The sequence below is a fragment of the Acomys minous genome, assembly GCF_964271855.1.
Source record: "Acomys minous genome assembly, chromosome: 10".
In the NCBI taxonomy this organism is placed as follows: domain Eukaryota; kingdom Metazoa; phylum Chordata; class Mammalia; order Rodentia; family Muridae; genus Acomys; species Acomys minous.
In genome coordinates this window covers 58,244,803-58,261,177 of record NC_140491.1, presented here as the reverse complement: position 1 = coordinate 58,261,177, position 16,375 = coordinate 58,244,803, and the positions used below count along the sequence as shown (strand labels likewise).

The following is a 16,375-nucleotide window of genomic DNA, read 5'->3' as shown; positions in this document are numbered from 1 at the left end:
AACCATCTGCAATGGGGTCTGATTGCATCTTCTGGTGTGCATGAAGACAGAACACTCATACATAAAATGCAAGAATAAATAAATCTTTTTTTTAAAAAGCACATGCTGCTCTTACAGAGGACCTGAGTTCAATTCTAAGTACCCATGTTCAGTGTCTCACCACTACCTGTACGTCTGGCCTCTGTCTACTTGCACTCATGTACACATGCACAGAAACACACTTTCAAATGAAATAAGTCTTTAGGTGCAGGAGAGATGGCTCAGTGGATAAGAGCACTTGCTGCTTGCCTAGAGGAGTCAACATAGCTTACAATCACATATAACTCCAGTTCCCGGAGATCTGGACACCTTTTTTCCTGGCCTCAGCAGGTACTTCACACAGAGGGTGCACAGACATACATGCAGACAAAACACCCGTACACAAAATTCAAAACACTGAAAATGTTCTCCTAAATAACTTAAAACCCTTACACCCATGTTTATTTTTTATTTTTTAGCTCCAGCAAAGGCAGAAACCATTAAGGTTCTTCATACAGAGATACTTTATGATCCTTTGACAGTGTTTCCTTCCAGGTGACTGATCTCATTTTCCTGTAAAAAGTTCCCTTTTCAACTGTATCCTCTCTGTAGCTTTCTGAGAAGAGCATAAAGGAGCCTCTTTCAAACTTTGGTTTGATGTTAGTCAGGAAAATGGCTTGCCGACTTCTTGCCTATCTCAGCCACCTCTTTTATCCTCTCCAGTGTGCTAACAAGTCTCCCTGGGGAGACAGGGAGAGGTCAGAAGGCAGGAAGAAGATAAACAGAGACATCTCTGAGCATGGGCTGGGGTGCTTCCGCAGTGCTTAGGAGGCAGGCTGGGCACGTGCAGGCGAGTGCATTCCTTACTTGTTTCTTACCAGCATCACAGAGACCAGTTCTTTCTCCTCCATAAAAATTCAAGAAGCCAGATTTGGTAGCTCACAACTATAATCGATACTGTAGAAACTGAGGCAGGAAGACTAGGTGACTCTGAAGCCAGCCTGACCTACAGTGTGAGATTGTCTCAATCAAACAAAAATTTTTTAAAAATATTTATTTATTTATTACATATACAATGTTCTGCCTGCATACCAGAAGAGGACACCAGATCTCATTACAGATGGTTGTGAGCCACCATGTGGTTGCTGGGAATTGAACTCAGGACCTCTTGAAGAGTAGACAGTGCTCTTAACCGCTGAGCCATCTCTCCAGCCCCAACCAAACAAAATTTAAGTACTGGGTTTGCTGGTGTTTCTGCTGCCATCTGTCAAGTTAAATTTGTAATAAGCTCTAGGAAGCCCTACCCAAAGAAAGATCTTCATGCTGGCCAGTGAGCTTCCCTTTTCACTTTTACTATCTCAGTTGTAATAATTTATAACTTTACTTCTAGATGTCAAGTACCCACAAATTATATGCGATGTCTTATTTATTTTTAGTAGTTAATCAGGAAATAGTTACTGAATTATGTCACTGTGGGTATTAAATGATCCTTGATCAAAAAAATAAAGTAAGAAAGACCAGTCTAAGGATGGTTCTTGAGGCCTCCTCTTCCAATATCCAGAAGCCACTAGAATTATAGGAAACAGAGAGACGGTTGCTTCTTTCTGTTGCTCTTAAGAATAGAGCCAGGTAGCCAGGCAGCGGTGCCACACACCTTTAACCCCAGCACTCAGGAGGCAGAGACAAGTGGATCTCTGAGTTCCAAGGCCAGCCTGGTCTACAGACTGAGTTCCAGGACAGCCAGGCTACACAGAAAAAACCTGTCTTGAGAAAACAAACAAACAATAAACAAAACAAACAAGATTCTAAACTTCAACAGGGCATCTATAAATGGCAAAGGCTAGCATGTGCATGTGCATGGATATACAGACAGACATCAAAAAATGGAGCCATCTTTGAATCAGTGAACAAAGTCATTCTAAATTCCCCCCTCAGAACATCCCAGCCTTTAAGTAATAGTTTGCTTTTCTTGTTGAGGCAAACTTGCAATATTTGACATTTTTGAAGTCAGTATACAGGCAGAGCACTACACACACCTTCTTTATTTCTAGGTATCAAATTGTGTGATAAGAAAGATACCCATGTGGACATTAGCTTGTTCTAAGGTAGCAACGCTTATGCTATCTCATGCAGTTACACTATTAGGTTCACTCCATGTTCGCTATAAGAAGTGACCATAGGGTAGAAGGGATTCAATGTTTCAAGATCAAACGTAAACATCACAATAGAAGTGTGATTTATTGCTGGGAGCTTTGTACTCAATATTTATTTATATCAATTATCCTAAAACCAGTTTGCCCAGCCAATGCCTGAAAAATGTTGTACCAGCGCCCTCAGCTGGTTAAAACACAGAACTACCAAAAAACATGCTCCATTAAGTTGATGGAATCATCTTCAGAAATGTCTGCGACTCCAGCCTGGGACCGAAGAATGGACATGATGTCATTAAACAAATTTTCAAAGCCATTCTGTAAACACAGAGTTGCCATTTCTTGCCACTTTTCTAAGGAGCAGAATAAATCACTCATCACAAGATGCTCTATTACATCTGGGGGAGAAAAAAGATACAGGATTACACTATAGAATTTCCTCTTAACTTGATAATCCATACTTAGCAATCCTTCAAAACTGAGGAGACATCATTTCAACATATTGTTATCAAACCTGGCGTCGGTATAGTAAGTCTCATGCTATGACAAGCACCGTGGTTAGCCCAGGCCTCGTAAGCTCCTCAGTGTTAATTCCTTCTCTTCCTCTTCCCTTATCACTAACCATTAAGCATACGGACTCGGCCTCCCACTCCCCCATGCGTCTCCTCTATAGCAGGTAAGTGGCGCTGACGGCTGCAGAGGTGACAACAGGGGCCCTCGTACAACCACTACACACCCCTAGAGACAACCGGGTGCTGCCATTTTCACGACACTTTAGACAGTTCCATAAAAGCCTTAGTAGTGCTGCCCAGGGGGTTAGGGATGCTCCATCGCAAACCTTCATCCCGTCTGTAATAGAGACTTCACAATCATGCAGTGTCTATAACCAGCACTTTCCTAAAAGAACTGGAATAGGTTTGCTCTTAAGGGAGTCTAGTAACTTGAAGGAAAATTGATAGCAACTCTCTTGGTATTTGCCAATTATTTGCCTATTTGCTTTGTGTATGAGGGGATATGAGGCTGTAAATGTATGTACACATGTGTACGCATGAGTGAAAGCCTTAAGAAATACCAACCTTCCATTTTTGAGACAGGGTCTTCTATTGCTCTGAAGCTTGCCATGTAGGCTACAGTGGATGGCAGCAAGCTCACTGGGACCTGCCTGCCTCTGCCTCCCCAGAGCTGGAATTACAAATGTGCACTATCTCACCTGACATTTTACTGTGTTCTAGAAACTGAGCACTGATGGAGCTTCCTCCTAAACCCAGTACTCAGCAGTTTAAGACATCACTGTCTTGCCTATCACCTGCATTACTTAGAAAACTTTGTTAGAGAAGCTTTATCATTTGATTACTATCATCACTACTATTTTATTTTGAATACAATTCTTATTTTCCTATTAAATATTTTGGTTACTACTTGTAATGATACATTCAGAGTATTGCATTATCTTCCTATCTGAGTTTGAAGCCAGCCTGGTCTACAGGGTGAGTTTCAGGACAGCCAGGCTACACAGAGAAGCCCTGTCTCAAAAAACAAAAGAGAAAATTATCTTGCTCAATGTATTTTCAGGTAATATACTACTTTGACATTTGACAATAATTTAAAAAGTTATGTGCTTCAGTTTCTATATTAAATTAATAAAAAGGGGAAATGTGAAATTTAATTAGCTCAACTTCACTGCAAAGTTATATTAACATAGAATATCATATGAAAGTATGCATAAAATGGATCTGGAAATTAAATTATATAAGCTTTATAGCCAATTAATTTTAAAAATGCATTTAAGATGGTTGCTAAATTATATGATAACTTACATTAAACTTTTCTAAGAATGTTACCTCTTGTGATGATTATAGCATTATCATTGGACTCAGTAAAGATTTTTCATTCTAATTCCTTCAACAAACATATCCCATTGCCAACAGACTTACTGATATGGTACTCGTCACATTCACAAACTTCTTAAGGTAACTCTGGAAAGTTTGAGTTCACTTTAATCATCTTGAATTTCTCCATAAATAACTGCCTTAAGAACATTTAAAGTTATGCACTCAATCTGCTGTCCTACTGTGTGCTTGGCCTGCTTTAAATTTAACCTGCCTTTAAGAAAATAATGTAGCTAGGCATAGTAGTACACACCTTTAATCCTAGCACTCTGAGAGGCAGAGGCAGGAAGATCACTGTGAATTTGAGGCCAGTCTAGTCTACAAAAGCTAGTCCAGGTCAGCCAAGGTTACACAGAGAAATCCTGTCTCAAAAAACCAAAAAAAGGAAAAAGAAAGTGATGTAACTGACCCTACCATGCCTTGGACTTCCCTATTAAACCACCTTTACAACTGAAGCTAAATGCATAGCTTGACTCTTAAACTATGTACTCTTCCACATGTGTGTGTGTGTGTGTGTGTGTGTGTGTGTGTGTGTGTGTGTGATCATTATTTGTTGAAAACAGAGAATAGTTTGGAAGCAACCGTAAACAAAACAAATCACCCATGAATGTTAGAAGCAATGTTTGCATATAGGTTGATAACATCTGACTGTGTTCTAGTGCTCTTCTGGAATAGGACTGTAACTTATCCTTTGTAAAACTCTGCTAAAGGTTTCTGGAGAAAAGTGTTCCATTCCTCTCTTATACCATGCATCCTGTGGTGTTCAACAAATAGATCAAAGACCTTTGTTAGAAATAGACAGTCAACAATGGCAGACAGATCAGACACACACACACCAGACAATGACTCCAGACACATGGAGCACAGGGAGAGTAGTGGGGAATTCACGCTGGGCTTACTCTTGGTCCAACTCCAAGCGGAAGTCTCTTTATAATCCTACGTGTATTATGGCCACACTTACCTTTTCCACTTTTACTGATTTCCTGAAGTAGCTTAATGCCAACTTTTTTCATATCCACAGAAAACAGATGAAGTACAGCAAGCCCAAAAGACAAAAGTGGTGGTTTCCCATTCCTTTCCTGAATAAGATGCATAATTAACTCAATTTGGGGACATGCTGTTATTAGCTCTATCAGGTCATCTGAGAGTGAAAATGAAAAATCAAATATCACTATCCTCATGTGACAAACCAACTTGTTTATGTCTATAAACAGCTATGTATACATCTGCCAATGAACATTCTTTCCCATATTTCTAAATCTCTCTTTGATTCCAATCAAAACTCAACAGTATTCTCTTCAACTTTAAATGAAATAAGAAAAAAGAAAGGACAACTCAGAACAAAATGTATCAGAAAATATATACGAAATAACATTCAGGAGAAGAAATGTGTCATGATCAACAGACGGGGTTGGCAATCAGGAACTTGAATTGTAAACATAGCACCACCAGTCACTTCACTTTTGTGACTGTTCTCACACCTGAAACATACTAAAATTGGAAGAGCGTAAAAGATTTTTCTCTAACACTAGGTTGGGTTTATCTTGTAAATTTTAAATAAGTCAATGTAGCTGCTTTTTAAATTATTTATTTATGTGCGTGCATGTACGCAGATGTGTGCATATCTTGTTGCTCATATACATACAAACTTCTAGTGAATATACTATCTTTCTTTTGTGCGCTGAACCAAAACCAGAATTCAGTCATTTTTTCCCCCCTAAAAGTATCAAGTATTTGGAAATTCAAACTGAAGATTTTAAGAAGCAATTAGTAAAGCTGGGCATGACAGCACTGTGTGTCTGTGATCCTAGCACTTGACAGACTGGAGGAAGGGGAACTGTGAGTCTGAGGCCCTGGGCTACAAAGTAACAGTCTGTTTTAAGTCATAAATCAATGTGCTTAGGTTTTTACATTTGTATTTCTCTGTGTGGATGTGTGTAGATGTGTGCACTGGTGCGCAGGTGAGGCCAGAAGACAATGAGAACTGGTAGGCACTGAACTCAGACCCTCAGGCTCAGAAGCTAGCACAACGCAACTATTTTAAGTAGCTAGCAGTTGCCAGCACACAATCATTCTTTACTACTTATTGGGGGGACAATGTGCTTGCGGCAGCTCAGGTCAACTTGCAGGAGACAGTTCTCCCCTTTTATCACCAAATTTAGGTCACCAGGTCTGTTTACCCACTGAATCATCTTGTTGTGCCAACATTTTACCATTTTTTAACCCCAGAAAATTAATGGTTTAATATACTATCTAAACACTTAAAACTACAATTATGATTTTATGTTTATAAATCTCACATTATTTTTCTAAATAAACAAATCTTTTAAAAAGTTTCCATTGAGAAGATACATAATGTATATGATAAAATTCAATTAACTATCTTATTTTCATAAAAAATTACAAATCTCCCATCAGTATATATAAAAATATTTTATAAGCTAAGTGTCAAACAGCTCCTGTGAGTGATGTCAGAGTACACACCTGTATATAAGTATTAACATCTGTAAGTATATAACAACTGTATGTAAGTATATAACACCTGTATATAAGGAGGTTTTTACTCACCAGAGGTAAAGTCTTTGAACTGCTGTATATGTTCCATAGCCTCATGAATCTGACCCTGTTTACACAAGCAAAGAAGAGCTTTCTTGTGTAAACCACATTCACTGTAGATAATCTGAGCTAAAGCCAAGCAGACGGGCTTGTGGCATGTGTTCTGCTCCCCATAAGCAAAAATAATATCTCCAGCCTTCTCGGAGAACGTCAGCCTGAAGCAAGCAGACCATGGGAGCACCAGTTAGAGGACTCCTGTGGAGTGGATGAGACTGAAGTATCTGAAAATTCAGGACTGTAAAATGGATTATAAATAACCTATAAGAATTGTAAGTCATCCAGGCACATGGTGCAGGCCTGTAATCCCAGCACGTGGGAGGCAGAGGCAGGTGGACTTCTGTGAGTTTGAGTCTAGCCTGGTCTACAAAGTGAGTCCAGGACAGCCAAGACTACACAGAGAAACCATGTCTCAAAAAAACCAGAGAGAGAGAGAGACAGACAGACAGATAGACAGAGACAGAGAGAGACAAAGAGAGAGGGAGGGAGGGAGGGAGAGAGAGAGAGAGAGACAGAGACATGTAGGCTGGAGAGATGACTCAGAGGTTAAGAGCACTGTCTGTTCTTCCAAAGGTCCAGAGTTCAGTTCCCAACAACCACTTGGTGGTTCACAGCCATCTAAAATGAGATCTGGTCCCCTCTTCTGGCGTGCAGGCACACACACAGGCAAAACACTGTATATGTAACAAATAAATCTTAAAAAATAAAAAAAAAGAATTGTAAGTCAATAAGCAATTGATAATGAGATTGGCAAAACCTAAAACAACCAGCACTTATTCTTTTGTGGTAATAATTTTGTAAAATTGAGATCAAATTTCTTAAAGTCTATAAGCAGCACTGTCCTGCAAGGACTGACAAAATTAAAATTTCCGGGTAAGCAAACTCTGCATGCAACTGGGAGGTCTCAATATTCTCCTAAACTACCTAATGTCTGTCTAGATTCTGAAGAATATAAGTATGTTTTAGACACTGGCAAAAGATATAGGGAACCATGTGGGCTCCTAATTAGATCTTGTAAGCACTTGCAGTAAAAGGGAAACCCATCTTCCATCATATCCACATCATCTGCTTTCCTGTAGTTCCCTTGTGTGTCCCTCTACTCCAGTACCATTCGTGGCCCCTCCTAACTCACAAAGGCATGGCCGCCAGCCACCGCAACCATGGACCCTGGAAGTCAGAGCAGGAACGTCCAGGAGGCGGTGAGGCAGACAGCTTCAGTGAGACAGCTCCTTTAATTGGGTAGGGGTGTCGGGGGCGAGGCTAAGGCTATGTAAACCTTTGGAGCGTGGGCAGAGGCATTGGGGTGAGTGTATATCATTGGCTAGGCCTACAGTGCTCGGGATGCCTTATTTGCATGAAGAGGAACGCCAGGTGCTGCTGGACAAGACCTGATGAGGAGAGAGAAGGTAGAGCTGTAAGACCCGGCTTCGGAAGCTGCCACCTGCTGGCTTAAATGTTCTTCAGTGTACACCAGGTAGATGTTCTTCCTCAGCATACATTGTCTCTGATCCCTGTCTGGAATCAGGTTCCTTGCCTTTTCTCTCCCAAAAACTGTGCCACTGACCAATCCTTCTGTGTCCAGGTCACTCAACTTCCATCTGCCGTCAGGTTGTCATATTTTACCTTGTGAACTTCAGTGATTGACATTTAGCCTGAGCTCTTTGCAACTGGGCCTTCATGGATACTTTCTATGGAACTGAAGTAAATCCTAAAATACAGTATTTATAACAAAACAAAAGCTGAATGTAGTGTCACAAGCCTCTAATCCCAGCACCTAGGAGACTGGAGCAGAGGGATTAGACCTTGAGACCTGCTTAGGCTACACTGAAAAACTAGCTCACAAACAACGACAAACTATTGTAAAAACAACCAAATTAACCACATGTTACAATTAAGTTAGCAGTTTAATTTTCTTACCTTTCCTGGGTGACCCAGTTCGTAACTAAATCAAGTCGTTTTTCAGACAGTCCGCATTTGATCCCCTCCATGGTTAGGTCAGCATTAATAGGATGTTTGAATGCATGACTGGTGCTAAATATAGCCTCAAAATATAAGAGTAATGGGAGAGTCTTTCCTTTAATTTTTCCAATAGCTACAAACAGAAAAAAAGAATGAAAAGTTTAGGTCAAATACATTAAGAATTAGTTTGCTTTTTCTTATTTCATATTACTATTTTAATTTATTTATTTTTTTTAAACTTTTAACAATAGATACAGAATAAATTCTTTATTTTTATAGTAGTATCACTCTGCAGCCACATAAAGATGGAGGCAGAGACTGCAGCGACTTGTCCCAACTGCTGAGAGCCATCAGCAGCTCAGGTATCTCCCAGGGAGTGGAAGGCGATGCATGCTTGTCATCTAGACAACTACCCACGACTGGAGAAGCTACAGACTGTATCACAAATACTTATACCTACAGGTAAGTGTGGCTCTCACCCTTCATCAAAGGAGCTTCATTTTCAGGCAGATGGAGACTATTACACAACTGGTCAAAATGCAGAGAAAGAGAGACCTAACCCCAGATTAACATCTACAACATAACCCCTAACGCTCAGGGGCTACAGGAATCATCAAGCCAAAGGCAGGACCCCTTCTGCTGATACGTCTTCTAGCAGTGCAGGGAAGCTGAGCTAACGCAGTCTTAAATAACAGCTGCCTAGAAAGACCTGCACAAGCCGGGTGCATGCCAGTAACCCCAGCCTCAGGAGGCAGGGGCAGGCGGACCACTGCGAGTTTGAGGGCAGCCTGATCTACAGAGTGAATTCAGGACAGCCAGGGATACACAGAGAAACCCTGTCTTGAATAAAGAGAGAGAGAGGGAGGGAGGGAGGGAGAAGGAGGAGGAGGAGGAGGAGAAGGAGAAGGAGAAGAAAGTGGAGGAGGTGGAGAAGAGGAAGAAAAGACCTGTATAATGACAATTCCAGTTGACATGTCAACATGGATGTGGGGCCAGGAGTGGATTTCACAAGATCTCATCACTAGGTAAGAGGCACAGAGGATCAGTGGCTGTTGAGAGAGGGAGACTCAATATTCCCCTGGGATGAGCTAGCTCCTTGCTAGGCTATTGAACCCCAAGTATATGAGCAACACTAAATGGATTCATTAGGATGTGTGTGTGTGTGTGTGTGTGTGTGTGTATGTGTGTGTGTAACAATAATAAATAAGAAGAGGTCATGAATATGAGAGGAAGTGGAGGGACATGGGAAGAGTTGGAGCAGGGGGAATGGTAGACTGGAAGTATTCATGTATGACACTAGACTGGCTCTAAAAGCAAAGACTAAAGCAGTCAACATCTAACCACGGCCACAGTCAGTACACACTGAGGCCAGATATTACTTCCATAATTGCTCCTCATAATGGCACACTTAATACTTAGAAGAAGGGCAGTACAATGATAAAGAAAGAAACTCAGGTCTTCAGGCTTAGCGACAAAGCTCCTTTACCTGCTGAGCTACTTCATCAGTCTCATCATGGTTTTTTGATGTCTTAGTGAAAATTAACTGAGCATTACTATGTTTGGGCTTCTCTCTGGGCTCTCCGTTTCACCGGGCTGTGTGTCTGGGTTTTCAAGGAGCCTTGCAACATTTAGAATTGAATTCAGGGTCTTCCAAATGCTAAGCATCTGTCTACCACTGAGCTACACCTCCAGCCCTTTCACATTTTATTTTGAGACAAAGGTCACACTAGGTTGCCTAGGCTGACCTTGAACCTGTGATTCTCTTGCCTTTGCCTCCTTACAGGAATGTGCCATTACAACCAGCACTATCTGTTTTTTACTTTTTATAGGATAGTGTTTTATTACTGTAGCTTCATAATATAACTTTAAATTAAGATGTGTTGTCTCTAACCTTTTCTTGTCTCAATATTGATGTGGGTATTTGAGGCTTTGTGTTTTTGTATAAATTTTAGGATTCTTTTTAATACAATTGGATTATAGATAAAGATTATACTGAATATTTATATTGCTTTTTTTGGGGGGGGTGTTTAAGTACGGGGATTAAAGGCATGTGCCACCACCACCTGGCCTTCTATATTGTTTTTATTCTTGGTATTTCAACAGTATTTATTCATCCAGTCCACAAGCAGAAGTAAATCTTTCCATTTATTTGTATCTTCTTCAATTATTTATTTTAATCAATCAATATGCCCAGTGACAGATGAATAAATAGCACACTCTCTCGCACGCACAAAGACAGACTCCACATAAGAAAGGAGGTGATTTCAAAATCAAAATTGCCATGAAGGGCTCCAAGTTTTAAGAGTTCTTGGTGGCCTGTCAGCACAAAGAGTAGGCTGACTGGCTCTGCAGGCCCTGCAGGGCTTGCCTGGGACATGTCCTGGAGGCAGGTCAGCTGGAAGGGGGCCCTTCGTGATAGTCACTTCTACAAATATTCTACTTTATTTATGGCCTCCTTCTCCAGCTTTCTGCCTGTCCCATATTGCTTGATAGTGAGACCTTGTACCCCAACCACTACCACCACCAATAATAATATAATGCCTACTGTGTATTCTATTTATAGAAAAAAAACTTACCAGTGGTAACTGAAAGCACATTAGTGGTTGCATGGAGTTTAGGAGGAGAGACTGGACAGTTGTGGGTGTAAAGAATGGCAAGAGGAAGACCGCCAATAAGCATGAGGGAGCTTTGTGGTGATGATGTCATAGGTAGGCACATATGATGTCATGGGCACATACATATGCCAATCTTAACAAATTACGTGCTTTATATGTAGGATTTGGGCTGGGGTGTATCTCAGTGGCAGACTACGAAGCCTAGAATGTATGAAGCCCTGTGTTTCACACTTACCATCATACCTCCAAAATGTATGACTTAGTTTATGTATGTCAATCTATAAACAAAACAAAACAAAAACAAAAACAAAAAAGTTTTTAAAAAGGATATAGAACAAAAAATTGACCAAAACCTAATATTATAAAATCTTAATGGTGAGTTTATTAGTACTGTTTCTTCATGCTTTTCTATGTATGAAATATTTCATAATTTAATTTAGAAAATAAAATTAAACCCCTAATATTACAACTAGGGAAACAGTAAATAATAAAGATGGGGGTAATAAAGAACTAGCCTCTCAGGATAGTATTTTTATTCTATAAATAAAAGGAAAGTATAATTTACATATATATTTCAGAGATATTTTCTTACCTTTAAATTTATTCATTATACCAGTGTTTTGAAGAATTCTTTTTGGACTGCTTGCTGCAAAAGAAGCTGCCGTCTCATATTCACCAAGACAGATTAATTCATTGAACCTATAGCCGTTGAATTTTAAAGCACATTACAATGATACACAAAATCCAAATATTAGAAATTAAACATAATGGTATAATAGAAAACAAAAAAGTAATTTAATAAGTTAGTTATGACTAAATTTATTCATTCAGTATGATGTTCAGTTTTTCTTTAAAATTCTAGGGTTTATTCTGACCTGTTTGTCTCGGTGTTAAATTCTCACTTTCTTAGTAACTTTGAACCTAACCCTGCACTGTGTCCCCACAGGCCTCACACAAAAAAACAGGAAGAACATAAGTGAATTTGTACTGGGCTGGGGCTTCTTTCCCCACAGATCATCAGGAGGTATCTGCTTAGAAAGTTGGCCTAGAGGAAATAACTGAACACAGATGCAGCCCAGCTGCAGTACCAAGGTGTTCCTGGTGTTCTGAATTCCTATCACCACAAGCAGATCATAGTTGATGTAACCCTCTACTCTGCCCCCTTCACACAACAAAGCTTGTGGGAAGGATTGTAAACTTTGTCACAGGTGAAAGCAGCCTTAGTGGGCTTTGCCCTTGGACACACCACGGATACTCCCTGAGATTAACCTTGAGATGGACTGGGTGGAGCCATCCTGGGCCTGGAATTCAGGAAGCGGACCTGGGGACTCCACCTGGACTATTGTGTTTCTAATCGACCCTCGATGAGAGAAGCAACAGGTTCAGAACGAGCTTGAGCGCACATGGACCGGGAAAAGGACCAGTGAACAGGCCCAGCGCGCAGGCCAGAGACACCTAGGGACCCGTCCCGTGGAACAGATACTGGAAGGTTCACTCTTGTTTCCCTCTAACCTTTTTTCCCTCTTGTGTAAGATAGTTGGGTTGTATAATAAAGTTTAATTGTTAAGAAACAGAGCCAACAAAAGCTCCCAAATTAGACCTTGGGAAAAGAAGAGCCCTGCAATGTCCCAAATGAATGTTGAACAAAGTGGAAAAAAAACACCAAAGTAACATTAAACAAAATGTGTGAGACTCTGAATCTCAACAAAGGTTTTCCTCTGGTAGGTAGAGTCCGCTGGAGAAATGGCTGAGAAGTAGAGTGTTTGCCGCTCAAACTTTTGAACCTGAGTCCGGCTGTTCTGCAGCCACGTACACACTGGCACAGCACAGTGCTTCTCATCTCAGTACTGACACACAGACACATACATACAAGACATCAAAAACCATGTTACCCACATACTACTCATGCAGACGTCCCCAGGCTGACCCCCAGCACCTGGGAGTGGCTCACAGTCGCCTGTGACTGCAGTTCTAGGGGGTCTGACTCCTCTGACGTCGTGGGCACCGAGATTCATGTGCACAAATACATGTATGTATACATACTTAAAAATAATAAATATTTTTGAAGGCTGAACAGTTAAGAGCACTGTTCAAGTTCTAGCACCCACACGCCTACTCACACCTGTCTGGAACGCCAGCTACAGGGATTCTGACACCCTCACACAAACATACATGCAGGCAAGACACCAATAAACATAAAAAAATTAATTTAAAAAAGTATTAAATGATACTAAAATTTAAAATCCTGGTAGACTCAAAGGAGCATATAGTGTAAGAAAACAACAGAGTCCGAACTTTCAATTGTTTTTACCCACTTCTTTGTACCATAACAATAAACAAATCAACAAGTGAAAACTGTTTAATATTTAAGATGATAGATATTATATTTGCAGATTAAATGTCACCATGACAGCTTATAAATTAACTTCTAAGGAGAATGCCTTAGAATATTTGACGTCTATCTCAGATGATAGAGAGCATGGTTGCATTAGTTCATTGCTCTCTGCTCTGGACCGTGGGTATAATACTACCAGCTGCCTCAGGTCCTTAGCCTGAAAGTATAACTTGGAATTATGCAAGAAGTTTCTGCATATCCTATAAGTGCAGGGGCCATACAATGGCTCAGTGGGTTAAGGTTCCTGCTACTATTCCTGACAACCTGAGTTCCATTCCTGAGACCCTCGTGGTAGAAAAACCGAACACTCCTACAAGTTTTCCTCTGACTGCTATTCTCCCTACCCCACAAAATAAATAAAATGTAATTAAAAGTAAAAATTATATATATTATCAAGTAACTTAATATGTCATAGAACAAAAATAATTACAAAAAGAGATTGAACTGGCTAGGGCAATCTAAAAATTTTTTTTTTAATTCATAGATTTTCTTTTTTTTTTTTTATAGATTTTCATAAAAATTATGAAAAAAAGAAATTTCTATTTGCCCCCTAATTTGTCAACTAGAATAGAAATTTCAAACTACAAAAGACAAACCTGGGGACTGGAGAGATGGTTCAGCAGTTAAGTACACTGACTGCTATTGCAGAGGACTGGGGTTCAATTTCCAGCATCCACATGGCAGCTCACAACTATCTACAGATACTCTAAGATCTGACACCCTCACCCAAACATACATGCAGACAAAACACTAATGTGTATAAAATAAAAAATAAATAAAAATAAAAAATACATGCTATATATATTTTTTTTTAAAAAGACAAACCTGCAAGCCAACACTCAAGAAATGGACAGTCGGAGGGTAAGGAGTTCAAGGTCATCCTGAACTCACACTGAGGTTGTGAGATGTTATCTCAAAATAAACAAACAAACAAAAATATAAATGATATTTGCCTTTCAATGTAGTAGAGTATAATTATAGCTTCTTTTGTCTTGCTTGGGTCATCTTCAAACACTTCATCAACCGTGTTTTCATCATCTAAACATTGAAAGGACAATGGGCAATGATCTGTCAGGCAGTTTGGCAATAGGGAATAGGGCGCATGTTAGAGCCAACGGGATTTCACTCTGGCTTCAAACAGTACCAGCCTTTTTCTAAAGCCATCACTTCCCCTCGTGGTCTCCTTTCTCAGGAATACCCTTGGATGGCTGGTTTGTTCCCACCCTTTCTCTTTTTAAGAAGTTACTTATATTTCATATGCAGTGATGTTTTGACTGCATGTATGTCTGGAGGGTGTCATGCCCTGGAGCAAGAGTTACAGACAGTTGTGCGCTGCCATGTGGGTGCTGGGTGCCGAGGACTGAACTTGGGTCCTCTGGAAGAGAAGCCATCTCCAGCGCCTGTTTTTCTCTTATGGCCTCACCAGGTCTACTCTTTCAGCAATCATCTGTCTGGTGCTGAAGGAAGATGCCCTTCAGAAAGGAAGAGAGCTGGCAGAGGAAGTCTAGTTTTGTTTACATTTTTATGACTCAGCCTAAGAAAACCTTAGCTCTGGGGCAAAGTCTACTGCCACGCTAATTAAAAATACAAATATACTACCATAGACATCGTTGGTTTTCTGAATTTGCTCCATGACATCTTGAAATGGAGTTCTCATGTTATTCTTTATCCATGTAGTAAGTATGTGTGAAATAACCTGCAGTCTTTGATGGCTGTAAAAGAAGAGCATTGATAACACACTGAGCTGGGCTTACACGCATGAGAGAAAACACAAGCGAAGCCTTCAAAACATACAATAACCAATGTTCATACCGAAACTGCACGTCTTTGTTCAGACTTTCAGCTATGTCTCGTCTTTTTAGTAACACAGTCATTTCCTCATCTAGATCAGCCTTCTTTTGGGCTGGTACATACATTGTTGATATATCTTGTTTAAGTTTTATATGTTTATCTATAAGATATTGCTTATATTTATTGAGAGATTCCAGATTGACAGATTCTTGGAGAGTCATCCCTATAGGAAAAACAAACAAAAACCCTGAGTCTCATGTAGGATTGTTTACTGTGTTATAAAGTAATTCAGAAACAGTAAGAGATATTTGTAGCTGACTGATCATAAATACTCTTATCACTGTATTTAATTGTACCGTCTATTTATTTGTTTATTGTGGTGTAGAAAACTCTGACTTTTACAAATTAGGCAAATTCTCCAACCCTAACACAGCATCAAGGACAGTTCAGCGAACTCCAAGACCATATAAACTAGAGCACCTAATGGCTGAGGGTTAGACCACGTGTGTCTCTCAAAGCACAGCTTCCATTTACTCTCCAAGAGATAACGCTGGAACAAGTTTTTTTTTTCCCCAACACAAAACTTATACCTACTAAATCTGAGATGTTTCTTTTCTTTTTTATTTCTGAGATGTTTCTTACTCTTGAAACATCCCTTGTGTTCATTACACACACTCTGTGAGTTCAAGGTCAGCCTGGTCTACATAGAGAGTGCCAGGATAGCCAGGTTACATGGGGGCACACGTCTGCTGTTCCAGCACTCGCGAGACAGAGGCATGTGGATCTCTGAGGCCGAGGCCAGGCTGGTCTCCAAAGTGAGTCCAGGACAGCCAGGGCTACACAGAGAAACCCTGCCTGGGGGATGGCGGGAGACACATACATGGGGCTGGAGAAATGGTTCATTGGTTAAGAGTGCTGGTTCTATTAAGAGAAGAGTGGGTTCAA

The 16,375-nt window shown here is 40.2% G+C and overlaps 1 protein-coding gene across 9 annotated transcripts in view; it reads right to left on the bottom strand.

Moving 5' to 3' along the window:
• Positions 1 to 1,057: 1,057 nt before the first annotated feature.
• CLHC1 (clathrin heavy chain linker domain containing 1) overlaps positions 1,058 to 16,375 on the bottom strand; it is a 31,924-nt gene continuing 16,606 nt past the window's right edge. For 8 of the 9 annotated variants that reach the window (XM_084799588.1, XM_084799591.1, XM_084799585.1 and 5 more), the window contains 8 exons: positions 15,452 to 15,653; positions 15,239 to 15,351; positions 14,593 to 14,677; positions 11,837 to 11,943; positions 8,588 to 8,762; positions 6,626 to 6,828; positions 5,019 to 5,198; positions 1,058 to 2,566 (listed from right to left, as the gene is read on the bottom strand). In XM_084799588.1, the coding sequence (XP_084655714.1) occupies positions 2,373 to 2,566; positions 5,019 to 5,198; positions 6,626 to 6,828; positions 8,588 to 8,762; positions 11,837 to 11,943; positions 14,593 to 14,677; positions 15,239 to 15,351; positions 15,452 to 15,653 (1,259 nt within the window). In that variant the 3' untranslated portion in view covers positions 1,058 to 2,372. The remainder of the gene's footprint in view (positions 2,567 to 5,018; positions 5,199 to 6,625; positions 6,829 to 8,587; positions 8,763 to 11,836; positions 11,944 to 14,592; positions 14,678 to 15,238; positions 15,352 to 15,451; positions 15,654 to 16,375) is intronic. The other variant, XM_084799592.1, reaches the window with a different exon arrangement.